We start from the raw sequence: 27,033 nt of genomic DNA, 5'->3' as shown, positions 1-27,033 counted from the left end.
AGATCCAGCATATCAGTTGTGCTGGTGGAGCTACAGAAGCCGCCCGGTAACAATACACTCACCAATGTCTCTAAGGTAAGACGATCAACATGATTACATTTAACATTATCATTCTCTTGCGATGATGAACGTAAACACTCATTCTTTATTATCACCATTAGCAAACTGCAACTTTATCAAAAATATTTTATTTAGCTTCTGTAACAAAGAATGCTAGCTAGTGTTTTTATTTTTTACAATAGTCACAGTACAGCCAGTTTCAAGTTGGTGTTATACTGAGTTCAGTCTACATTGGTATGCTGCCTTCAAGTTTCATTGGGGGTTACCTGGCCTACCGATATTCAGCTACTAGGTGTGTTCTTTTTTTTTCAACTTCTTACTGTTGACAAAATACAAAAATTTGATTTACGTACATTTGGTGCTTTGTTTTAAATGGTTACGGTTAATTGCAAAAAAGAAAACGAAAGTCCTATACTATGATAGCTTTAGTCTTATATTACAATGGCTTTGATTTACATCCATTTTGTCAAGACGAAAACGTTTATAATCTACATTTGTATGTTTTATGAATCACTCAAACTAATGCTACAATTTCAGGGTTTTCTTGGCCTCGATCGGCATCAGCTCCATTGTCCATGGTGGTGCTGCTGTTATGTTCGATTACTTTGAGACTGCAGTAACCCAGCGTATTTTGGCAGGCATGGCAGAGGTAAGAACTGTATTTGTGACATTAAGTCATAGGAGTGGCAAGTGATATTGCCTCACCAACATAAATATCATAGATCAAAGTTTCAAATACATAAAAGTATATTCTAAAACTTTGCTCATCGAGCATTGTCACTTCTAACCTTTTACCCTTGGCCCACTCCCTCGCATATCATTGCCAAACAATAGTCAATACTCTTGTATTATTTGTTCTTGGCAAGGAAGATAGTGCAGAGTCTCAACAGTTGCATCGAAAAGATGTCTGAACAAATATATTGTAATGCAATTTATAGCTCGGACAGAATGCTATGTCCAATAGAATAGACTATTGCAGAACGACGATAGTTATACTATCTTAATTATGGACACATCCCTATGTTTTTATTCCGCATGTACCTTATTCTTGGAAAAAGAAACATTTCAAAACAAGTGTAAAACGCGTAACCAATCCCTACATCTGCTTGGAGATTACTGTACCCAAGGGACCTGTTGAGTGGGTGACGTCATGCATGTAACACGAGCCACGCCCGGCACAAAGGGACACCGACCCGACTATGAAAGTGATACTCCGAACCTTTTCAAAACCAGTTGAGCGACATAGAGCCCCTTTTCAAGCACGCCGATTGGGCGGTGTACCAAAATATCCCTACAAAATTATATTTATATTCATTGTTTTTCTCTATTTCATAATTATTGTATATCATGTGTAAACTAGAAGCTATTTCGTCACTTGTAACTTAAAAATGTGCAGTAGAATGGGTCATAGACCCCCCCCCCCCCGTGTCACCCTTGACCTTATTAGGCACTGATGGCGTTTGAGGAAGTAGAATGAGGAAGTTGTTCGCCTGCGGGAGGATTTTACACTTGTCACGACGAACACGCACTTTTAGCGGGAAGTCTTCTACTTCTTTGTCGTGATCTTGAAGTGTTCTGAGGAGGGGAAACTACTCTTGGACTCCCCGGGGCCGTGAAAGGAAGAATGGGGTGGAAAGAACGAGTAGTCCCGCTGCTTTGTGTCGCCTGGCTCGGTCTAATCGCCGGTGTCGAAGGTAAGAAGACATTTTCTCACCGCAAAGTTCTTACAGCTAGTGCTTAGGTCACCAAGCTTGTTCAGTGGCCTTGTGGCGTGTTACGGTAAACCATTAGAACAATGTCACACTGAAATGAACAAGAAGGCGGTATGTGTTGCTTGTACACATTACTAAAATGTTTTGATGTTTTTATGTAAAGTATGTCACATTTAAGACAGTAAGGCCAGCCGAATACATCGCTAAAGTTGGCTTAGTATGTTACCTAGTGGTATATGTGTATATGTATGTAGGGTTAAGTAAGTGTCCATGTATTTTGCTTGCAAAGTGTTACAAGGCTTACATGTAAAACTTCGTCGGCTCTTTTGAATTTGTGTTGGAAATGACTTTATGAACATGCAAGGTATCATCTGCGATCAAACTGTGTACGAATAAAGTTCGGTTTCTGAGAATTTCCAATCCTTGAATGACGACATATCCTGGTAGTATGCATGACATCGAAATGCTGTGAAAGCATTCTACACTTGTACCATGTGTGTGTGTGTGTGTGTGTGTGTGTGTGTGTGTGTGTGTGTGTGTGTGTGTTAGCGTTAGTGTGTGTGTGTGTCTGTGTGTGTGCCTGTGTTAGCGTTAGTGTGTTTGTCTGTGTGTGTGTGTGTGTGGTGTGTGTGTGGTGTGTGTGTGTGTGTGTGTGCGTGCGTGTAGAAGGGGGGTATTTTATTCTAAAAAAATCGAATCAGCAGGTATGGAATTGTTTCTGCTTTTCATGATACTGCGTCCGTGGCACCGTTGTACTTAGCGAAGAACTGTATGCCCCGAAGAAAATTGCTTATATTGGTACTTCAAGGTTAAAACATGTGGCGGTGGTATAGTTGATTTGCCTTGTCCCCTTTAGTCATGGTCACAGCTGTATGGTCACAGTCGAACGGTCATGGTTGGCAACAAGAGTCGTTGAAATCTTACTTAGGCATGCCTTCCGTGCAAGGACATTGGGAGCCAAAGAATATTACGTTGTGATGATTGAGAAATGTTGTTATTAGTAAGGTAAGATAATAAAGGTCCCGTAGCCTTCGATCGCGGGGGCAGTGAGTTGCAATCAACCGTGCTTTAGGCACGGTATTGGAAGACGGTCAGCCCATCTCTCTCCTTCCACCGCCTTTTACCTCCCTAACCAAAGATAGGTACCCATTTACACCTGAGCGGAGTGAAGAAAGACGTTTTTAAGTGGCTTTACTTGGATTTCTAGCCAGAAATCGAAGCCGTACGTGCGTGGCCTCTCATAGTAACGTACGCTTGGCTTCATGTAATTATTCAGCCATCGGAGCCAGCCTTACAAAAGTGTAACACGATCGTTTCCTTGTTCCGAAGTTTACTGAATTGGTATAGTGAGTCGAGAAGGGGATCAATAGGAACACTTCCTTGATAAGTTCTTTTGTTGAGCTCCAACGATAAAAGGGACGGTTCCAAAACACTGCAAGAAGGGGATTAGGAGAAAGACTTCTTTGCTCTTTTGTTGAGCTCCAACGTTTAAAGGGACGGCTCAAAAACGCAGCAAGGAGGGTTAGAATCACTCAAATATGATTTTAAAACGTTTATAATCTTCCCCCCGAAACCCCCAACACTGATGAAACACCCTGCCATTCAGCGTGAATAATAGCCTTTCATCAATTATGCATGCTGCGTTCACGACAAAAATGCTGATTGTGAAAGTGGTTTTAACCTGTTAATCGCCTCCCCTATAAACAACCTAGTATTTGCAAGAAACGCCGCAGCACATGCATGTAAATATCTTGATACTGTCGTAGACTTAGTAGTCTTAGGTCACTAATAAGCACGTTGGAGTGGAAGAAAAAACAATTGAGTAAATCATGGATTGTATCAGGCCTGGATTGTATCACGTAGTGTAATGACTTTAAACATTTTCATGGAGCGCCCTTATTGTAAGTTACGTCACAGACACGTGATTGCAACGAGACATTTTCATGCATACGGTAGAGTTGATAAGACTGAGGATGGTTAATTTTTTTTTCTTTAACAAAACATTGATACCAGCAGCAACAACTGTACAACAAAAACCACGACATGTATGATACAGTATAGTGCATTATGACTTGTTGTAATCTACCCCCCTCCCCCAATTTTCTACTCTCCAAGCAGAGGAGGGGTTGGTTTTTGAGGTGTTTTTGTCTGGCTTTCTACTTTGTCATTTGTCTCTTCAAGGTACTCATTTCCGTCCAACGGCAGTGCCAATAGTCAGAACAACGTCTGTACTAAAACGGCGTGATTCTATTGTAACAGTTACGGCTGACAGACGTGGGTGTTTGTAAAGTACACACAGTCTCATTGTTCAACTTGTTATGTCCGTACACACTTTCTTTTATGGCAGCCATTCAATTAAACTTTGAAACATTTTGAAAAGCAATGCGTTCAAGTTTTACTGGTCTTATAAATCTATGGTCTATGGGTTTTGATGGTGGAGACTATGTTTTGTTGTCAAGGTTTCCATGTCAATACTCGGAAATTCAACGTCATTCATGCACGTTTCTGTTCTTAGTAATGCCTACCTACATCCTGTGCTTGTATTGTTGTCGTCTCGCCCATGTAGTATATGACCTTCTCTATTCTTTTTGATAAACACACTGTGGGGAAACAGAACCCTATACCTAATTTAGGGGTTGAATGTGTCTTTGTTACTTCGTCATATCGTTTGGACTGCGGGAATGTGGTTTTCAATCTATTCACTATTGAAGTCCATGGAATACATGCGAAGATATGCCGTAAATTGACAGTCAAGTAGGCTTTTCGTTCCTTTTTGGGAGGGAGAGTTTGAAATACAAATGAGTTTTCGGCGACACCACAGTGGCGCAGCACTTAATCCGTGTAAATCCATGTCAAGTAGACTAGGCTTTATTCTGCGATGGCATAAATATGAAATACAACGAGTAAAGGTATAGAGTTTCAAGTATTAGAGTTAGAGGTCAGGTTTGGGGGAGGGGGTACACCACAGGAGTACTTAATCCGTGTAAATCCATGTCAAAAAGACTATTCGTCCGATTTGGGGGGGGAGGGGGTATAATCAACTATAACGTTACTGAGATCCGTGGAAATCCATGTCAAGTAGAGTATTCTTTCCTTTTCATATGAAATACAATGCGTAAAGGTGTAGGGTTTCAAGTATAACGTTAGAGGTCAAGTTCTGAGTTTTTGGCCGCACCGGAGTTCGTAATCCGTTTGAATCCATGCCAAGCAGACTATACGTCCGTTCGGGAGGGAAATTATAAATACAATGCATTATGTATGCCTTTAAGTATAACGTTAAAGATCATGTTATTATTTTTGGCGACACGTCAGGGGCGGTGTGCTTTTGCAACATCGTCAATTGTAGAGCATTTAAACGTATGAATCCATGGCACAAGAAGACTATTCGTACCTTTAAGAAGGAAGTATCACATAAAACGCATGAAGGTTCATGGCTTCAAGTGTAACTTTAAAGGTCAGGTCCTGATTTTTTGATGACGCCTTAGGGGCGAAGTTCTTTTTCTGACACTTTTCGTTTCATCCGTTACAGGCACAATCCCGCCGCAGGACTGTGCGGACCTGTTCGCCACCGGGACCCGTCAGAGCGGCACGTACACAGTCGGCGAGCCCAGTCCGTACCAGGTCTACTGTGACATGAGCTTCCTTGGCGGCGGCTGGACAGTTCTTCAGCGCCGCCAGGACGGATCATTGGACTTCGCCAAGACTTGGGAAGAATACCAAGAAGGTTTCGGCGATCTGGGAGGAGAGTTTTGGTTGGGACTGGACAAGATTCACACATTGACAACGGCAAAGAGTAACATGCTCCAGATTGAGCTTGAAGATTTTGATGGTGAAAGGAGGTACGCGCGCTACGGCGCATTTTCAGTCGGAGATTCGACCGGTAATTATGTGGCGACCATCTCTGGTTACGTTGGCGACGCAGGGGACAGTCTCACTAACAATGACAATAACGGTCGACACAATATAAGCGGAAGAATGTTTTCTACGATAGATCGTGACAATGACGCAAATAGGGCGAACTGTGCGTCTTCATTCAGCAAAGGCGGATGGTGGTACCCTGCGAGTTGTGGACTAACGTTCCTAAACGGACGGTATGCCTGTCACCAGAGTTCGGTCTCTTGTGGTGGATCACAGGGTGTCGTTTGGGTGGGATGGGGAGGAACAAGCTACTTCTTGAAGAAAACAACCATCATGATCAGGCCTGCTGGCTTCACAGGTAAGAAAATGCATTCTATTGACAGTGTTAAATGACATCATGAGTCTTGAATGGAACAAGGAAGACATTAATTCTTTAGATTTTGCTTAGTCATACCCACCAGGAGTCTAATGCAGTCAAAATTATAGTCGTTTTATCATTGGAGCATATTCAAATAAATGATACACGAAAATGGCACTGTCAGAAATGGATACTATGACACCATTCTTTTTTTAAATCAGGTTCTGACGCGCCCCAGGACTGTGCTGACCTGTACCAAGACGGGATCATAGAAAGCGGAGTCAACGCCGTCAGCGATCCTCGCGCCTTTGTGTACTGCGACATGAGCAACTCAGGCGGCGGGTGGACCATGTTTCAACGCCGACAGGACGGGTCCGTGGACTTCGCCAAGAACTGGGCAGCCTACGAGGCAGGTTTTGGAAACCTCGAAGGAGAACACTGGCTTGGACTGAACAAACAAAACCAAATCACGGGACAGAAAACGTACACTTTGCGTGTAGATTTGGAAGATTGGGAGGGACAGTCTAGGTACGCGACGTACAGCAGCTTTAGTCTTGGAGATTCAACTGGAGAATATGTGGTCAGCATCAGCGGCTACTCAGTCTCAAGTGATGCCGGAGACAGTCTCACCAGCGGTGGTAGCCGTTTTAGCATAAACGGTTTAAAGTTTACGACTTCAGACAACGACAATGACCCAAATGTGAACACAAATTGTGCAAGTAGATACAGTGGAGGTGGATGGTGGTACCCAGCCAGCTGTGGGTACGCACTCCTGAACGGAGAGTACAACAACTCAGCTAGTGCAGAGGGTGTGAACTGGGAAAGATGGAGAGGTTACGCTTATTCATTGAAGACAGCATCACTGAAAATAAGGCCGGATAGTTTTCCAGGTAATTGTTTTCCATTTTTCTATTATTAGTTTTTCTTTGTTGTACATGTTTCGAAAAAAAGGAAACGACTGTTATTCTACGGTTTCGCTAATGTTGTGTACTTGTATCCTATAATTACTCTGTTGAAGAAAAAAAAAACTACCCTGTGATTTTCGAATGTATTATCTAACTTTCAAATACATGTTTCCAGAATACGCTAATATAGTGGTTACGTGATGTTATCGTATCTTATTTTACCAAGTCTGTACAGAGGGAACGTTTGGTTCGCCCTGCACCGGAACATGTCACTGTCTGAACGGAAACGCCTACTGTAACCACGTGACCGGTGCGTGCTTAGGCGGATGTGCAGACGGATGGGCGGGAAGCGACTGTCAGACAGGTAGGCGTTCTTGCAACACTGCTAGCAATAAGAACATACCTGCACACCTGCTTCAGCATTGCCTACGCACATGAATGTTTTATATAATTAGAACTAAGAAGCCACATCAAAGATAGTGTCTTAAATGATAAGAAAGGCCATGATAAAAGATGAATAGTTGCTCTTGCAAGTAAGTGCACTAGACTGTTTAAGTTGATTGTGTTTCAAACTAACATCGACACTTTCAGCAGCCGTCAAGCGTTTTATCATGCAGCACTTCATTCTGCTATAGCCGATTTTAACCAATACGTTAAAGTGGCCTGTGTGCTGATTTGAGCTTATCATGAATAAACGAAGGTTCAAACAAACAAACTAGTAAATACTACTCTCACGTTGTAGATCAATTGTATGTCCCAGTGCAGACCAAAATGCAATCATACATAGTAAATCTGAATCAAACATCCCATTATGTTGTTGTTTTGTGATTTTAATGACATTCTTTTTTTTTCAGCATCAGTCCCTCCACAGTTAGTTCAGCCGACTCCAGCAGACCAAACCATAAATGCAGGGGAACTCCTTACCTGGACCTGCAAAGCAGCAGGAGATCCTCTTCCGACCATCACGTGGTGGCACGGCAGGGACCAGCTAACAGCTATAAGTACAACAGAGACGGAGTCAGGCGTTCAGTATACAAACAGCATCTTTTCCATAAATGCTGTGAATCGTGGTGACAACGGCGCTTACAGCTGCATTGCCGCTAACATCGGAGGATTTGAAATTGCAAAGCTCTCATTGACAGTCCATGGTAATTGTTAATTATATTATTGATGATTGACATAATTCCATTCTTTGTGGGCTCGCGGAAAATGAGTAATGTAAAATCATGTTCTTATTTTCTTTAAAAGGAATGCTTACTCTTTGCAATCATGTTCTCGTCATTTTCCTGACGTAGCCTTTTCAGTGACATTTATTAGAACACCGTTGCCCTACGGTACAAGCATCTCTGTCTCTATTTCGCTGTTGTAAATATAATTGTAATATATATTCATTGTTGTTGGTTCAAACAACCTAACAGAATTATGATCTTCTCTATAGAGAGACCAGATCCTCCCATGATCGACAGCGGCCTAACCACAACACCTACATCCATTGCGGTTACGTGGACCTTCCCTTACATCGGAAATCTTCTGATCACACAAGTTGAGATACAGTATCGGGAAGCGGCCCAAGGTGCTGCATGGACACCAGTCCTTCTCACAGGTAGTCTCAATGACTACGCAATCACAGGACTACACCCATTCACAGTATACAGCATAACGATATCCGCGGGAAACAACCTGGGTTTCAGCGACCTGTCTGAGACTGTCAATGTACAGACTTCAGAATCAAGTAAGTGCTTTAATATTTTCCCATTTAAATGTTATTTTATACTTAGACACAAACATAGACTTTCAAAAATGAGGCTACAGTTACACATATTGAGAAGCAATGATGTCTTCGGTGACATCTCAAAAATACATAGAACTATCCAAAGAAAAGTAGACATTTTCTGTTTTGGATATCGTTTATCCTTACAAAATACTTTGAACAAGACAATGCAGAGCAGAAAATAATATTAAACAATAACGCGAAGATATGAATGTCCTCCTGCTAGCAAAAGTGGACAGATACTTTCAATAACCAATACTTCGTTTTCAGCTCCCGGAAAAGTTCGAGACCTTCAAGAAGTAGGAACAGTGTCAGGTTCACAGATACAAATAACACTGACCTGGGATTCCCCTGATCCGGAACGACCCAAGGGAATAATCCTACACTATAAAGTTGCGTACGCGGTCAGCGGAGCTTCTATGGGAGCCCCAGAGACGACCTCCGGCAACCAGACCATGCATGTAATAAATGGCGTAACAGCTGGCAGTACCTACCTCGTCCAAGTTTGGGGAGTGACATCCGCAGGGGATGGCGAAAGAGAAGAGAAGACAATCGTGATTCAACCCAGTAAGTTTATTCAATTTTCAGTTATTTCTTTTGGACAATAGAATCGAAAATTGCTTATGGTGTTTTAAATGCGCCTTTGATATCTTTGGCTCAATGTTGCCTTCCTTTCTTTCAGTTCCAAATGCACCATCGGACGTTGAAGTCACAAACGTTCGAAACTGCGCATGCGTGTCCGGCGACGTGGCGGATAAAGCCACCCTGACAGTGGCATGGGCTGCACCAGAGGGAGACAACGGAGATGTCATGGGATACCGCATTTACTACGTTCGTGGCGACATGGGTGGTGAGCAGCAAACCACAACGACAGATGGCCCAACTGGACAACTTGACAACCTTGACCCGAACTCAAAATATACTGTGACGGTATGTTTGCTTTTTTCTGTTCTGTAAGACAATGGGTGCAACAACGCCATCATGATGGCGGCAGCCAAGCAGCAAGCGGCAGTAGGTCGTCCACACATTCCTCTACTAGCATCCTTTAGGGTGCTCCAGGATCGTCTGAAGCCAATGTCGTCGCCATGCTATCAAATGTCTACGACAATTGTGTGTTTTGCGATTGTATATCTTGATACATTGCATATTTACGCAATTCCACAACTGTGCTCCCTATACCTCGACTTAATTTGAAGACATAGGGAAGGTTTTTGCCTTCAGATGACCCTAAGATACGTTGCCTCATATGCATAATACTATAGACTAGATTACTTGATAGATTGTACACCAACTTTTCTGAAGGACCATTTTGATGATGTAGCTAGCTGTACCCCGTGAATCAGATCTGTGTACTTGTCAATGATTAACTGACATTCGGAATCACGAGGGCTTCCTTTAATATTACAGGTGGCTGCTTACAATTCACTTTTCACCGGGGCAGAAAGTCAACAAGAAACCATTGATACCGCTGATGGATGTAAGTAAATATAAAAATCTCTTCATCAAACAATTCATAGTAACAAAGATTTATATCATGCTTTACATGATTAACAAGTCACTGACACCTACAATTCTCACAAGTCGTAAAACTAATACTTTCTTCACTGTCTACTTCAGGCCCAGGCCCTCCGATGGATGTAAATGCTGTCCGAGTAATTAATGCATCCGCTGTCAGCTGCAACATCACCTGGGATGCACCTGCAGTAACAAATGGCGATCTTACAAAGTACAAGGTGATTCATGATCAAATCCACAGTCTTAATTGATAACCTTTTGATTTTTGCTTCTTATCAATACCTGTCTGTGATTATGGGAAGCTACAGGAATATGGTATGGTGTGAATTACTCATATCATCTGGTCGTGACGGTCTCGAGGGTGCTCATGGCCATTTTTCTCAATCCCTCCCTATCCTCCATTGCACCGGGCAGGTCTTTCAAAGTGAATTACTAAAAAAACTAAAACAAGTAGGGAAGATATATATCCAGTATCTGCCTGAAGTATTCTAACCAAGCGGAAGGATTTATAGCATGGTCTCTATGGCAGGGCAGTGGCACATACCATTAATTAAAGGGGTGCAATTACGATATTGCATTGACGATAAAAGTTGAGAACGCGCAAACAAAGGCATTTCCAATACTCCCAGAAGGAGGTCATCCTCCTTCCCGGAGTGATAACACTAATATTGTGTTTCATAACAGATACACTACCGATGGACGTGGAACCAAGTGCCCGACGACTTCAACGTTAATGAAATAGAAAGTGTTACGAGTGACACAGTGATGGACACGATGGCCATAACAAAGGAGGTTGGTCCGAACAAGAAACTCAGCATCAAGGTCTCCGCCGCAACTTGTCACGAAGGCTGGCCTTCAGATGAACTGGAATTCGTTTGTATCAACCCTGCCACAGGTAGGGTCATTTTACGATTTGTTACACATTTCGAACATTTTATCTAGGAATATTTACGCAGCATATAGCATCTCATTAAAACACGCATGCCCTCAACGCATAAGTCATTGTATATTCATCAGTGCATCAAAGCATTATAACATCACTAGGCAGATGTGAGTAGGATACTTTTCTTACTTTTACATGGTAATTTACTTTACGTTTATCTAGTAACTTTCGTTGAAGCTATTTAGCGAGGTTGCGATGCTGAACTTAGTGATAATGAATCACTCTGCGATTGGAGGTCCACGCCCCTCCGTAGATATAATTGCTATTCAAGAGCAGCTGAAACGTTCAAATTACTGATAAACACACCTTTAGTTAGCAAAAAATAAATGCTGAATATCACTCAATTAGTGCTTACTTATTCTTCTTACGAAATGGGAGTTATTTCATATGAATGAGTTGTTTTTTTTCGCTTTCTCTTCCTCAGCACCACCTCCTCCGCCTCCGATTCCTGATATTCCACAAGATGAGATCACATCGTCATCATTCAAGATGGACATCCAGAGAGCGTCATCGGAGAATGGTCCCATCTGGTAAGACTCCCTCTTAAAACATTTACAAGTACTTAAATGTGTAAAATAGATTTTTAAAATAAGCCTTTGATTAAGAAAAGAAATGTTTGAAAATGAACGATTAATATTTGACTTGCGATCACTTAATACAGTCCAAATAAAAATGCAATAGGTATCAATTATTTTTCCAACAAAAAAAGAACTGAATGTGCTTCTATAATACTTATTCGTTACTTCAGTTGCTACCAGATCATCGTGGTGCCCATGAAAGTTGATGAAACCCTTGACGACCTGAGGAACATCGGACTCAGGGAAGCGACAGTATTGACCAGCAATGATGTCAACGCTGCCTTGGGAGGTCGCGATCTACCGTATGTTGCAGATGCATTCTCAAGGTACACTTTTTTCATCATCTAGTTGTTTATTTACTGTGGTATGTTGCAATTGAACCAGGGCGCCTTATATTCACTTAGTCCATAGGTCGAGGGTTCAGAAATGAATATATACATATGACGTAAACATATCACACGAACATATTTCAAACATACAGAATAAAGAACAAGCATGGAGTTAGTTATACAATAAGTAGAAGTCTAGAGGTTGGAGAGAGTGAAAATTGTAGGTTGCTTTTTGTCGAGCCTTTTTTCTACTTTTTCTCTCTTGTTGTCATCATTGCCTGATATCAACTGATATTGGTTATTTTTGATTACTAAAATTCCGAAACCTTTTCCTTGCAGTGCGGAATTTACCAGCTCTATAACTGTTGGTAACGGGCAAGCTTGTGACAATGGCTGCTGCACGATCGGACCAACCGGTCACCCAGACGACAATGTCCACAACAAGCCACTGAAGCCAAACACTGCGTACACAGTAACAGTCCGGGCATTCAGTGTGTGTGGAAACGGAATAAAGAAGAGACAGACTACATCTGCGGGGTCAGATGTAAGTTATCCACTACAGTTTGTCAAATACTTCGTGTATAAGACTGGCGTTTTTATGAAAAGGAATGATTTGCATATACATTAGACGATATTGATAAGGTGTGCTTACTAATTGCTATAAATTAGAATTAAAAGATACAGATTGATTGATGAATAATGATTTCTCCTGTTATTGTTTTTAGACGTTCACCTCGAGTGAATTCACCCCACCCCAGAAAACGGAAGGTAGGAGAAAAATAATCATTTACAACATACCTGGAAATAATATCATAAACGTTAGTGACGTAACTAAATAGTTGTATACGTATCATTATCGTACATCGTAGTTATATCCTTACTTCGTAAACTCGTTAGAATTTCCAACAGCATATTTATTCACACACCAGACCACCAAATACACAATCATCATTATCATCAAATGGTTTTATTATGTAGATGTGTAGAGATGTGTGTGTATTTCATGCTGTGAGAAATTCTAAGACTTTACACTGCACACAAAAATTGATTTTAAGAAGACTAAATATTAACTTTAATAGGATCTGCCGGTCCTGATGATGGACCGGGAAGCGTTGGTCCGGTGGTCGGAGCTATCGTGGGTGTGGTTGCTGTTGCAGCCATAATAGCAGGGATCATCGTTGCAAGGTAAGGCCAAACATCGATGCTTACAACATAATAACAAATGTGTATGACAGATTGAATCAAGATAATAAAACCACAAGGTCCATTGCAGTACAATAAACAGAGAAATATACAAAGGCAGCGGAAAATGTAACCTTCTACGTCAAAAGTAATCAGCTTTGAGAGGTAGGGAACAGTTATAGCAAAGAAACAAAATAACGCATTGTAAATATAAATGAACATATTTGATTTAGAATGATGTATTCATCATTTAACCCTTAAGCTGCCAGGTTTTTTAGCCAAGTAAAAATCAAAAATGTTTGACCCCTGACCTCCCTCACGAAACACGCGAAACACCCGGCGGCACTAACTCCCCTAACTTCCCGGCTTCGCGCGCTACACGCACGCAAAGCTGTTTTGTTCTGGGGAATACCCTATCCCGGTTATAATCGGGTCCAGCACACAAGGCATATTTCTGTATCCCTAATTAAGTCGGGACTGGCAGCTTAAGGGTTTAAGAATATAACATTGTCTATATCATCTTGTGTCTTAAAAGGAGAAAGGGTCTGTTTAATAAGAAGAGAGATTCTATGTGTGGATCAACATCATCCACATCTGGCGGTGTCGACAACCTTGCTCAGCTGGAAAACCTGGCCCCAGACCAGGATCCAGATCATGCCAAACCACCCATAATACCAAGGAAACCAGGTAATACCATCAACACTGCATGAAATGGCCTCGGATCCCGGCGGATACGTACAGGGATTCCAGAAATATTCCAAAGCCCGTGCGGATTTAGTCGGATCCGTTAGTTACGTTGGATCCGCCTGTATCTGTCAGTATCCGCCAAAAATACAGAAAAATCCCTGTACGTATCCGCCGGGATCCGAGACCATTTCGTGCAGTGCAAACACTTGGGTTCGGTAACATACAGAACCTATAAGCCCGCATCCTTGAACTTGACAGTTTGTCTGATCAAGCCCTCATTTATTTGTTATTAAAGGGGTTCATCCCTTGTTACTTTTGATTACAATTGTGAAATTTGGGCTCAGACCTATATTGTGACGAGCGAACGCTTTAAAACGTAATTAGTACGACTGTGCTTATATATTTATTGATTGTATTTTTGTTTGTTAGTTGCGTATATTGCTTGTTGTATTGGACCAACCAATTGTTGTTATTTACTGTTATTGTATGTTAGTTGAAACTTCTCTTTTCAGATGTGATGTTTGATATCAGCTAATGCTAGAGTGCATCACCTCTGTGTCCTGTGTATTCTTCTGTTGTTTAATAGAAAGAAAAAAATTGATAATGTTAGATATCAATAAGTCATTTTCTGCAACCCCAGTATAGAGCTTTTTTTGCGTTTCGGCGCATGCGCGCCGGAACGCATTGTCCTGGCTTTTACCTTGCAGGCAGGAACCAGGGAAGCTTGGTTCAACACTGTGTCGCACACAATAAGACCTTATATGGCAATACGTTCTCAAATCCTTGTATAGCCGTTGCCTTATATGGCAAGAGAGCACGAAAAGGCAGGCAGGCTAGATTTGCATGTGACACAGGAGGGCGACCGCATGTAACTGCTACAACTGTTCGGAAATATCATTGCATTGTGGTTTCGGACTTTGATATCCTGAAAAATGACCATATTACATCTATTCCACAAGATTGCAGAAGAAAAAAAATGATTTCGTCAAGAAAACGACCAAAAATCGGCATAAATGATACCATATAGTGAGGTTATAGCATTACGTCCAGAGTGACTAGTTACGTACCGCAGCTTGGCCGATCTGGCAACGCGAAGCACTTCGGACCCAGAAGATCCGGGTTCGTGTCCGTGCATGGATTTTTTTTTTCTTTTTAGATATTGAATATCAAAAATATATATTGATATTATATTAATCTATCAATATCATATTTATGAATATCATTTTTTTTCATTAATAAATAAAGAAATATTTTATATTTGTTATTTTTAAATATTCATTTAATATATACAAGGCCTTTGTCTTATGAACAGGACTTCATAGATTCCAAACCCGGCATTCGAATTTTTCTGTTCATTGTAATGGAAAATACCGTGCAGCGGCTCCTATGCGCGGTAAGATGATTCTTGCAAAACACTCGCCACTAAATTTCTATCCCCGATGTAAACAGAGGCTCTTGATGTTGTTTGCAAAACAGCAATTCTTTGTTACAGTAGCAAATGCTCCATTGTTCAGTATCGACTTCATTCAGACAACACGGACGTGGAAAGTGGCGCCCCTCGGCACAAAACTATGGGAATTTTCATGAATTTTAGCAAAATTACCCAGGAAAATAAGGAAGAAATGTTGTAAATGCGGAAACCAGAATAATACGGATGAGGTAGCTGTTGATTTGTTTGACATTTGGTAGTCATTTTAGATAGAACCTTAGCTGTTATGAACTTCTATTTCACTTAATTACCATAGTGCTGATGATTCAATGGTGCTTTTTCAAATTTTATGTTTTATTACGTGCCATGTACATAATTACATTTATAGCTTTTATAATGAGCCTATTATACATTTTACAAATAAGTACAAGTTGTAGGCCAAGACCAGCTTTTTCAAAAGCACTTAAGTTAAGTGACGTAACTTCAAAATTGCTTTCCCCAATCTGCCTTTCTCTATTAAAACAGTACTCATTTCCCAAAATGACAATTTTTCTTATAGACTGAACAGCCCTTGAGTGACTTCCTCTGGCAGATTTTACTTCAAGTAAAGGGAAAAGACAATTCACACTCATAAACGTAGCCGAAACGCCAGCTTTTTTTAAAAGCTCTTGTTTTTTCAATACCAATGAAGTAGACAGGTGCTGGCCGCCATGTTGGTCTCCCTATTTGCATTTCAATGGATCATAGGTCAATACCCTTTGGTATTCTCTTCTTTAAGCTATAGACATTCAATGATAGTTATTTGTGAAGGCTTAAGCACTCTCTAAATGTCCGAAACCATTTGCGCTGTGATTCAATGAAATTCAAATAGGGACGCCAACATGGCGTTGTACACAACGATGACGTCACGTGAAAACGTTTTATATGTGGGGAATAATGAATAATCATGCCCGGTTAAAGGTGTATGGGTTACATTATAGAAACATGTTAGGGATATGCACGAAATGGCCTCGGATCCTGACGTATCCTGTAGTATTCTGACGTGATCCGGAACCTAAGATCCGGAAGAATTCGAACGGATCCGGGGCCGTATATTTCTCGGCAGGCTAATGCACATCCAAACTTGTGTAAGTACTTGTACGTGCTTATACAACTCAAATATGCAAGTGGTACCTTGAGTCCCAATACTTGGATGCCCATTAGCCTGCCGATAAATATACGGCCCCGGATCCGTTCGGATTCTTTCGGATCTTAGGTTCCGGATCACGTCAGGATACGTCAGGATTCGTCAGGATCCGAGGCCATTTCGTGCAGTGTAAATCGGCAACTTATCGCATGGATCATAGACGTATTTAGTAGGCTGTCAAGCATAATCAACTTAATTTACATTAAGTACCCTACCAACATATGAAAGAAATGGTTCTTTATGGTATTTCATTTTGTTTAACTAATAGAGCCTAAGAAGCCTGCAGTGGCTACTGCTAAACCTACAGCGGCCTCAGTGTCTGTCCGAGACTACCGCCAGCCTATTCAAGTCGAGTGTATGGAGCAGGAGTTTGACAGGAGACATGCAAATGACGATCAGCTGTTCACTGAGGAGTACAAGGTGATTAAATGCAATTGACTTACATATAAGTTTGTTCAGCACAGGCTTATATAGTTTAAATTCAAATATAATCAACTATATACTTTATTGTTCCAAGAAACTCTTTGTACAAATAATATTTCACGCACCAGACTGTCATGATCATCACACTTTCCATTAGTATTGTCTTTGCAAAGCCATTGGCTATAGGGGCATTGCTTTGGTAATTCCGCTTAGATTTTGCCTTAATATATACTTGTTGCAAAAGTACATATTAAGCCGTATGTTTTATGTACGCTGTAGCTCTCTTGTGCAATCTGATTCAAAGGACTTTAAACAAACATTTATTACCATATTCTTTATCCCAGGCGCTTCCAGGAGATCTCGGAATAGCACATGCGAAGGCGTACTTAAAGAAAGCAAACGGCGAGAAGAATAGGTTCAAGAACGTGATCGCATGTAAGATACTCTTTTGTTATCTTTATCAGAATTTAAAATCTCGAAGGCTACATATTGGTCAGCTTAGTGCGACTTTCACCAGCTAAAGGACAATGGGACTCAGTGAATAGCCAGACAACTTGAGAAAGAGGAATACAGAAATTGTAACACCACTTCAAGCCAAGGTCCCTTAATGCGTTTCTTTTTTATAGACTCGTTAGTCTCAACTGTTTTTGCACATATTTCAAGATGCGATTCTATTGCAGTTAACGTTCCTTGTATTTTTCATGATCTGTTCATACATCTACACATGTGCAAAGAAGCGAGAAGAAGTTGACTCTACTGGATTAGCTTAGCTTATCACTTTTGTCTACCATGTATGTTTAAACTATGTACTGTATATATTTCTCTGTATATGTCATTTACATGTTAGTTAGGTTAACGTTAGACGACCTGTATCTAGCCTCTCGGGGCACGAATGTACAATAAAGGTCTTCATTCATTAAAGGCATATTACTTATAGTACATCTTATTCTAAAGTCACATGAGTATGCATTTCAATATTGTATTTTCCGTTAGACGACAATGCCAGAGTGGTGCTCACTCCAATAGAGGGAGAGCCCGACTCGGACTACATTCACGCATCTTACATTGATGTAAGTATATCATTGAATCACAGACAACTATTACACCTTTTGACAAAATTGCAGCCTCTTAAAAAAAATATTCGATTGACATGCAATTCAATCATTCATATTACCCTCGCAGGGCTACAATGAGGATAAGAAGTTTATAGCAGCTCAAGGTGAGGAAACTTTTTTTTTCAAGGTTATCTAGACATTTGAACTATGTTCAACACGATCCATGAGTGTGATTTCTTAGACTGGGAGTCAGCGCAATCTTTGATTTGCAACCACAACGTTATGGACGTTACTAAAACATATTCTATTTTTATTTTATTGGAATTGCAACAGTGCAATACACGTGGGACGCAGGCAGCTATTGCTGATGTCGTGACCCACACACACTGTGTGCCCATTTTTTTTATACTTGGCTGTCGTGCAAACTGCCTTTTTCCCAAGGGCACAAAGATCGGTAGCGTCAGGGGATTCGAACTCGGGACCCCTGTGTTCTGAGTCGAAAATCCTTCCGTTACGCCACGCGACCCCACTTATTTGCAGGGGTAATCACATTTCAATGTTGTGCTTTGCAGGTCCGAAACCAAACACTGTTCACGACTTCTGGCGAATGATGTGGGAGACCGGATCTACCGCCATCGTGATGGTTACAAACTTGGAGGAGAAGGGCAAGGTACGACATAAGACTTCCCTAAGTCACATACGTCTAAAAACGGTCATGATTATCATCCATATTTTGATCATAGTTGGCTCGACGAGGGTGCCATTCTTTGAATTATTGTTTAGGCTTTCTCGCTAACAGGAAATGATCTAAGTATAAGTAGTGATCTGTTTTTGATCTGGCTAGCCATACCTTATTGTTTGACAATGAGCATATTTCACTTAATCTATTGCATACCGTATCATCATCATGTAAAACTATATCATGTACAGAGTTGCCATATGTTTGATCTTTCTTGCAACAGACCAAGTGCACCAAGTACAATGATCTAAGTATAAGTAGTAAAAAAATCAATTTTGTTTCCTGTTTTTGATCTGGCTAGCCATACCTTACTGTCTGACAATGACAATGAGCATCTTTTGCTTAATCTATTGCATGTAAAACTATATCATGTACAGAGTTGTCATATGTTTGATTTTATCTTTAACAGACCAAATGTACCAAGTACTGGCCTGATTCCGGCGAGGAGGTGTACGGCCAGATCACTGTGACCTTGGCGGATACGATCCCGATGGTCTACTACGTCACCAGGGTCTTTCTTGTGTCAAAGGTAACTATACACCACCAGAATGTATAACGATAATGCTGCTTTCTGTTCTAAGTTGCTCTAAATGCTCCTTGTTAAGGATGCACTCATTCTTGTACCCTCTTCTTACTAATCTCCAAGCAGATCTCCACGGTGCGCCAAAAATCGTATATGCTAGCCAGCTTCTCTGGCTGACTGGAGCTTCTCTGGCTAGCATATACGATTTTTGGCGCACCGTGGAGATCTGCTTGGAGATTACTTCTTACTACAGTTACACATATTTGTGAAAATATGCACTCATTTTTGTACCATTTTCACATATTTGTGAAAATAGTACGATCACAGGATATACTATTTTTACATATTTGCGAAATCTGAAAGCTATAAATGTCTTTGTTTGATAGAAGGACGAAAAGCAACGGAAGATTACACAGTTCCAGTTCTTGGGGTGGCCCGACTTCGGAGCCCCGAGGAACCCCGCCGAGTTACTCAAGTTCCACCAGAAGGTCATGACCTCCATCACGTCACGTGACCGCCCCATCGTTGTGCACTGCAGGTATGTGGACCAAGTGGGTGTTTGGACTTGAAGACGCAGCAGCCACATTTGTTGGCTGAACCTTGACGAGTCTGACTCATATACTGGCATGCGTTAAGACTAAGACTAAAATTACATTTAGATATTCAAATCTATCAAGTTACTTTCCGGGTTAATCATCCAATATGGCGGACAATACTTACGTCGTAATCACATGGGTGCAAATACTCTATTCTCTCCTGAAAATAATTTCACCACGGTTGTTAGAAGATAGGATATTGGAGGTTTCACAACCAGTAAGTCTCACCTGCTGACGTTTCGGTGTCTGTCAGACTCCTCAGAGCTTCTGACTGGAGTAATGCGTCTCACTCCAAGGAAGGTGTCTGACAGGCACCGAAACGTCAGCAGCTGAGATGTTACTTTTTGTGAAAAAAGAAAACTCCAATATCCTACTCTGTTCTCTCGTTACGCACATGACACTCCGTGCTGTGGATCGCCGTTCTCTCATGCACTCATATCACACGCCATGTGTTTATTGATGCACCCTTACCAACTGTCTACATTTGTCTATTTTTCCACAGCGCTGGTGTCGGCCGTACCGGCACTTTCATCACCATGGACGCCATGCTGGCGATGATGGCGGAAGAGGGGAAGGTCGACGTGTTCGGTTACGTGTCCAAGATGCGACAGAGCCGCAGCCAGATGGTGCAAGCTGAGGTATGTTCACCCAACAATATCTAGGATTCTAATTAAAAGTAAATATATAAAAATATGGTAGTTTGATTGTGCACGTGATGAACCTTGAATATCTTGTATTACAAACTTGATGAACTGATTGACTCCAAGTCATGTGATAGGCGGCTGATATAGAAAATGAGAAGTACCAATAGATAAGAATTCTCATCCCAATGTAAATCAGTCCGATAGAAATTCGCGATTCTGTCACTGTGGAAACCAGTCATAAAATGCCCCAGCACTATTAACAGTTCACAGTCTGACAATAATTGATCAACATGATTATGATGTTTTGAACTGTCCTGACATAGAACTAATACTACCTGTTTCTATGACTGTTTTCCATAGTCCCGTTTTTGGGGCCCGACCAGTAACATGGCTGCTAGAAGCGTTATTTGTGTTCAGATTAGACCTTGAAAAGGAATAAATCTTGCCACGCAACAGAAATTGGGCGACCTGACATCCACAATTGGTAAGATACATTAGGACACGGCCTTTAATTGGTAAAAAAAAAGAGAAATTTCAGAATTCGTTGGTACTCCATTTGGAGATACGTAGGTCTTCCTTTTTATTTCTTCCCCGTCATCTTCTGTCATTTTTCCCGATGTCGATTCCCTAGGCCCAGTATGTGTTCATCTACCGCGCCCTGCTGGAGCAGCATCTGTACGGAGACACGGAGATAGAGGTGACGGGAATCCACCGCCATCTCCAGAACCTCAAACGCGAGGATCAGCACTCACACAAGACTGGAATGGAGCTTGAGTATGAGGTGAGTTCATGCAGTGTTTTTTTTTTTTTAATTTCAACTCCCCAGTAATGTATCTATTAATTTATTGGTTCAGCATGTACATGCCAGGGTTGCCCAACTAGCCGAAGGCTATTACTAAGGGAGAACCCATGTGCGGTCATAGAACTGTAGGTTTTAGACCATCTCACACCGGAGCATGCCCCTACTACTGTATCTAGAAAATTAGTTAGATGTATAGAATAGACACTTTTCCCCTGATCTGTACCCTTGCAATTAGCCTACGGGCATGAATTTGCAACTAAAAGAAGTATTATTTTATTATTCTTTGGAATCAATTATATCGTCTGCACCATTTCAAACTTTAAGGCTACATCATCGGCATACCTCCCTGTACATAGTAGACCTGTTGTCTTAATGAGGATAATCCTCCAGGGACGTCCCCAGATGTAACCCCGGTAGGCCTAGTCAGTCCACGGTTACAAGGATCGTCTGAAGACCCGGCTAACTGTTTTGTTGAAGCTCCAGAACTATATGTTGTTTGGCAAATCACTTCGTGGGAGCAGGTCGGAAACACTTTCACAAAATGCTACTGCTCTTTCTGGTTCAGCACATTCTCTGTCCAATTCGTTGCGTGTAGAAACTTGACATTGGCTTTTTGAATAAACAAAGGTTCAAACAAACAAACAAACAAGTGTGATCACATTGACGTCGTTGTTATTTGTTATTTCTAACACAGAAACTGACGAGGGTCCCAGTCGACAAGGCGAACATGCGCAACGGCAACCTGCCCGAGAACATCTCTAAGAACAGGGTGCTGCAGGTCCTGCCTTGTAAGTAGTAACATAATATGTTTCACTTTTCAACTATAAGTTACGTACTAAAGCCCCCCTCTCACTGGGCCCGCGGCACGCTGCTGGCGTCCCTGAGGCCGATCGAATTGACAAAGCACTCAACGAATTTCATCGACAAAAAACGAATTTTCTTTCACCTCTGTATGTTTTGGTGTCCTTTTAATCATACGTGTACGTTTTGAATAACATTTCCATTATGAAGTCAAGGGTAACGCAAATCCAGTTTAGGACGAAGCGACGCCGCCGTCGTGCCGCGGGTCCAGTGAGAGGGGGGCTTAACAGATTAGACTTCCCATCTATAGCAACAAAACTATAAAATCTTCATTACACTTTTATTCACTAGACAGGTAGAGTCTTGTAATTCATAGATCCCCAACTTGTATTGTTTACATTCACTTTTCTTTTGTCCACTTTGTATGTATGTATGTATGTTAATATTGTGTCTTTACTCGGTCTATATTTATGTGCCTTTTGCCTGATACTCACAAAATATATGTGGATGAAATTGAAATAAATATAGCGACGTTCAGATGTAGTGTACTTTCAAAAGGTCGAACGTTTCAGACGTTAGTGAAAGATTTACAAAACGTTTGTAAACTATTCATGATGTAGTACTTCAGCTCTACGATTTTATCAGTCATGATATAAAGGTGGACTTACTTGGCTGCTGTTGTTTCCAGACGACACATCCCGGGTTTTCCTGCAGCACAAGACCGGTGTGACGGGGTCAGACTACATCAACGCCTCCTTCATCGACGTAAGTCCCACTGTACAAGTCAAGTTTGCGTAGCAAAACCTTTGTTGGATTCGTTGGCACCTGTGGTGGCCGCCATCTTGATTTTGTGACGTCGCAGGGTAGCCATACCTCCCGTCATTTAACGGAATTTTGTCGCTAATGACGGACAAAATTTTTACAAATCCGTCATTTTTGGTGTATAAAGATATATAGACAGAGCTTAAAATTTTGCACAAACTCCAGACGATCAGCGGAAGTTTGCGACGAGGAAGATCTAGATCATTTATAATGCCCGCCGGTGACAACCCAACCCAGACACAAAGAGCACCGTGGCGGTTGCAAGTATTAGTTGGTGGCGTCATGCGCCCCCCTCCCCACCAAAGTTTTGGCCGGTCGCATCGGGATGACTTTTTCTGTTTTGTCCCTCTCGGTTCACCGTCAGTTATTGTCATCAAAGAAGCCTAAAAATTCAGAAATACTCCTATAGCTATCAGCCTATCTGTAATCTGTGTAAATATTATTAAAGTTTCAAGTTGGCTGAGTTACATGCGCTTTCTTCCGGCGGAAACTGCGCATGAGCAGACCAGTTTCATCTTCTCATAGATAAAGAAAGGTTCAAACAAAGAAACAAACATACGATCAAAAATGACCTTTGCAGGGCTACCGCGAGAGGGACGCGTACATCGCCACGCAGGGCCCGCTGGACCGGACTGTGGAGGACTTCTGGAGGATGGTGTGGGAGTGGAACTCCTGTTCTATCGTCATGCTAACCGAGCTACAGGAGAAAGAACGGGTAAGCACACACGTATCAATCTCCGTGAAGAATGGATGTTATTCTATTGTCTTCAAGCTTACTCAATTGATCCACACATTAATTGTGTCAACAAAATTGTGCTCCGTATTATAAATGCTGTACAACAGATCTCCGAACCATTGCAAAAGTACGGAACTCAATATGGAAGATATGACGAGTGAATGGAAAAATTACCGTTATCAATTTGACTAAGCACATCAATATCAAGACTCATATTTATCGAAAAATACAAAATGCAAATTACACATATTCATGAATTAATGCAAATTACACAAAGATGCGTTATCTTTATTTGTCTTATACATACCAAGAGTGGCAATGGATACCGTACCGACAATTTATTGTTTTGCACGTTATGTTATATTCAGTAAACGAATTGCCATAGTAAATGTAGAGACTGACACAAGCCGTTGCATCAGAAATAAAAGGGCAAAATCGCCAATGCCAAAAAAACATTATCGTTACTGTTGTCATTTACAGAGTACGTGCGCACGGTACTGGCCGGAGGAGGGGTCAAAGACATTTGGGGATCTGACCGTCAGGCTTGACGAGACGAGAGAGTTTGGAGACTTCACACACCGCACATTCTCATTGGAGGACAGAAAGGTACAGATTGACATAATTTGTCTCTTTTTAACTATCATGAAGTACCTTTGTATTTGTAGGTTCAATGAAAATGTGTTTCTTTTAGATTAAACTTTAAGGCGTGGTGTTGCAGATTGTTGACGATGAAGAATAACGAAGAAGTCATCACGAAATACCCTAAGTTTTACACATTCACTGACGATTAAACAGCCAATTTCCTCCTAAAATCACAGAACCCACAAATTCTGGAAAAACTAGGGCTTTTCGAATTCGTCTTCCACTGCCTTCGGAAAAGAAGCCAAACGCATCTTATTTAGATGTAGCAAACACTAGTATTAAGTAGTCTACTGTTACAACATTGTCAATCGCAGAGTTCACTGTCACATGTATTTTTGTCCCTATAGAAATAGTCGATTGTTATGTATCTACAAATTGCCATACATTGTACCAGTTACAATTGTTGCGCAATAAAGTTCTTCTTCTTCTATCTCTGCAATCTACCTGCAATTAGCCCTCGGACATGAAATCCTGTTGCCATTGACATTATTTTATGCAAATAGCAAGAGTGTGCGAAAATGGCTGATGGAATTATGCCATTTTATTTATAATGGAGTGAATAGGAAATGGTTTGGGTTTTCAGAATTATATGCATATCACCGTAATATGCTATTAACAGTAATACAAATAGCTGGATTCTACTGTACGGAACCCAACCCGTCATGGAAGCGACCTAGAGGAAGATGGGAAGACCAGATCTTCAACACGCTCCAGGGGCTGGGGATCACCAGAACCAACTGGAGGGTCTATGCCGAGAGAAGACCAGCCTGGCGAGCCCTATGCATGTCTGCAGCCGCCATGCATCAGCCACTGATGCCTGCGAACGATTGATTGGATTCTACTGTAGCACTAAAACTTTTTATATTCCCTTCAGGGTGAAAAGAATCGCCCTATCCACCAATTCCACTTCCACGGCTGGCCGCAGTACGGAGTGCCTGACAACGCGGCCGGGATCATTGACCTGATTGGTCAGGTTCAAAAGCAACAACAGCTGTCTGGCAACGGACCAATCACCGTGCACTGCAGGTGAATACCAGTCCTTCATTTGTGTACCATTCGTCTAACATCATATATACACAAAACTACTTGCAACGTCTTTGTAGCTAAATTACAGCCGATTCTACCGTTCTTTCTTGTCTGTAGTTCCGGTGCAGGCCGCACGGGAACGTTCTGTGCCATCAGCACAGTTCTGGAGCGGGTGAAGACAGAAGGAAACTGTGACGTCTTCCAGACAGTCAAGGCTCTCCGCCAGCAGCGGCCCCACATGGTGCAGACTATCGTAAGTGATAACTTTGATCTACTACATCGACCTACGACCATTTTCTTAAGGATGCACCGTATTGAAGGTTACACTTGAACAATGAACTATGATATAATGATGTTTGGGAAGCCTCGACGTCCTCAGGGCAACTTTGAACTTCTTTTTTCGATAAATTTCAATTTTATATTTCTCCAGGACCAGTACCAGTTCTGCTATCAGGCCGTGGTGGAATATCTGGACAGTTTTGACCACTACTCAAACTTTGCCTAGATATTCGGTTGTGGAGAAAGTACATCGTACAATCTTGTTTGGGGGTGTCCCTGTAGTGTAGTAGTTTGCGCTTCTGTCTCTCACCACATCTGGTTCAAATTACTTGGACCAGAAGGACTGGGTTTCAAGCCCCAGGTAGGACACCTCTGGACAAGACGCGCATTGAGTCATACCAAAGACTTTATAAAAATGGTACATACTTCTGAAACAGTATGGAAGTTAAACACGCTTCACTGCCAGTGGACTAGCCCCCTGCTACAGTGATTGCACCACAGTGTGGCCCAGGGCTATGAAACGGAGATGGGCACCGCCCTATACATCAATAATTGTGTGGGAGGATTTTAACTTTAACTAACAATATTGTTTAGAATGTACATAGCACAAGTTATGATATGTTGTATGTCAGAATGAAACATTATCTGTGTTCATACAATACATATACTTGTTCTTAATTTTTCTATTAGTTTATACAACATAAAATATTTCTCACTCATAAATTTTGTGCCACGTTAATATGAAATCCAAGAATATTGCTAATTATGTTGCAGAGAATATGAATATCTCGTTGTATGCTTCATGATATATAATATAGATGAACAGTTAGCGTAGAAGCGCTTAAGCCCGGGAAAATAGAACGAGAAAAAATATTCTATTATCTGTCAATGCTTGCTTTTAGTGGAGTGTGTGTTCATGATACCAGTGTATTGAGACTGATTTATTCACTATTTTATATAAATGACGTTGTTGCTATATATAGTGTGATACGCATTGAGATACAAAAAGTGAACATAAATGATATGATATATAATATAGCTGAACAGTTAGCGTGGAAGCCCGGAAAAATAGAACGAGAAAAAAATATTCCATTACCTGTCAACGCTTGCTTTTAGCGGAGTGTGTGTTCATGATATAGCAGTGTATTGATACTGATTTATTCCAATGATCACTATTTTACATAATTGACATTGTTGCTGTATATAGTGTGATGCACATTGAGATACACAGAGTGATAATAATTGAAATAATTATTAGTGTTTGTGTGACAAAAGCTCTATTATATGTAATGTGTTCGTTATTTTGTAACTCGGCGTGTTAACAAGACATCATTGTTGTCATAAGCAAGTGAAATCAGAAGATTTATTGAAGGCTAGCTAGTGATGAGATCACCTTCCTTCTTTGTCTTAGCTTACATAGAGTTATAATGAT

At 41.2% G+C, this 27,033-nt stretch overlaps 1 protein-coding gene across 1 annotated transcript; it reads left to right on the top strand.

Moving 5' to 3' along the window:
* Positions 1–1,489: 1,489 nt before the first annotated feature.
* LOC136444286 (receptor-type tyrosine-protein phosphatase S-like) lies at positions 1,490–26,628 on the top strand. Its single transcript, XM_066441799.1, has 33 exons — positions 1,490–1,754; positions 5,302–5,988; positions 6,210–6,878; positions 7,120–7,257; positions 7,748–8,041; positions 8,332–8,625; positions 8,935–9,231; positions 9,347–9,594; positions 10,072–10,141; positions 10,282–10,397; positions 10,864–11,074; positions 11,547–11,652; positions 11,871–12,026; positions 12,369–12,573; positions 12,755–12,797; positions 13,109–13,214; positions 13,747–13,898; positions 16,782–16,933; positions 17,281–17,371; positions 17,930–18,006; positions 18,119–18,155; positions 18,564–18,661; positions 19,140–19,259; positions 19,640–19,791; positions 20,352–20,487; positions 21,125–21,274; positions 21,990–22,083; positions 22,785–22,861; positions 23,499–23,633; positions 24,135–24,260; positions 25,171–25,322; positions 25,440–25,575; positions 25,753–26,628. Exons 1-33 carry the CDS (start codon positions 1,685–1,687, stop codon positions 25,825–25,827), a joined length of 5,670 nt encoding a protein of 1,889 aa, XP_066297896.1. The 5' UTR covers positions 1,490–1,684; the 3' UTR covers positions 25,828–26,628.
* The last annotated feature ends 405 nt before the right edge of the window (positions 26,629–27,033 follow it).

This window comes from Branchiostoma lanceolatum, chromosome 11, assembly GCF_035083965.1.
Source record: "Branchiostoma lanceolatum isolate klBraLanc5 chromosome 11, klBraLanc5.hap2, whole genome shotgun sequence".
NCBI classification, from domain to species: Eukaryota; Metazoa; Chordata; class Leptocardii; order Amphioxiformes; family Branchiostomatidae; genus Branchiostoma; species Branchiostoma lanceolatum.
This window is presented reverse-complemented; position numbering and strand designations above follow the sequence as displayed.

Coding starts and splice junctions, on each gene's coding strand:
- LOC136444286 (XM_066441799.1), top strand. CDS start 1,685: ATGGGGTGGAAAGAACGAGTAGTCCCGCTGCTTTGTGTCGCCTGGCTC. Junction 11,075..11,546: donor TTGTATCAACCCTGCCACAG/GTAGGGTCATTT, acceptor TCTCTTCCTCAG/CACCACCTCCTCCGCCTCCG. Junction 20,488..21,124: donor GCCAGATGGTGCAAGCTGAG/GTATGTTCACCC, acceptor TCGATTCCCTAG/GCCCAGTATGTGTTCATCTA.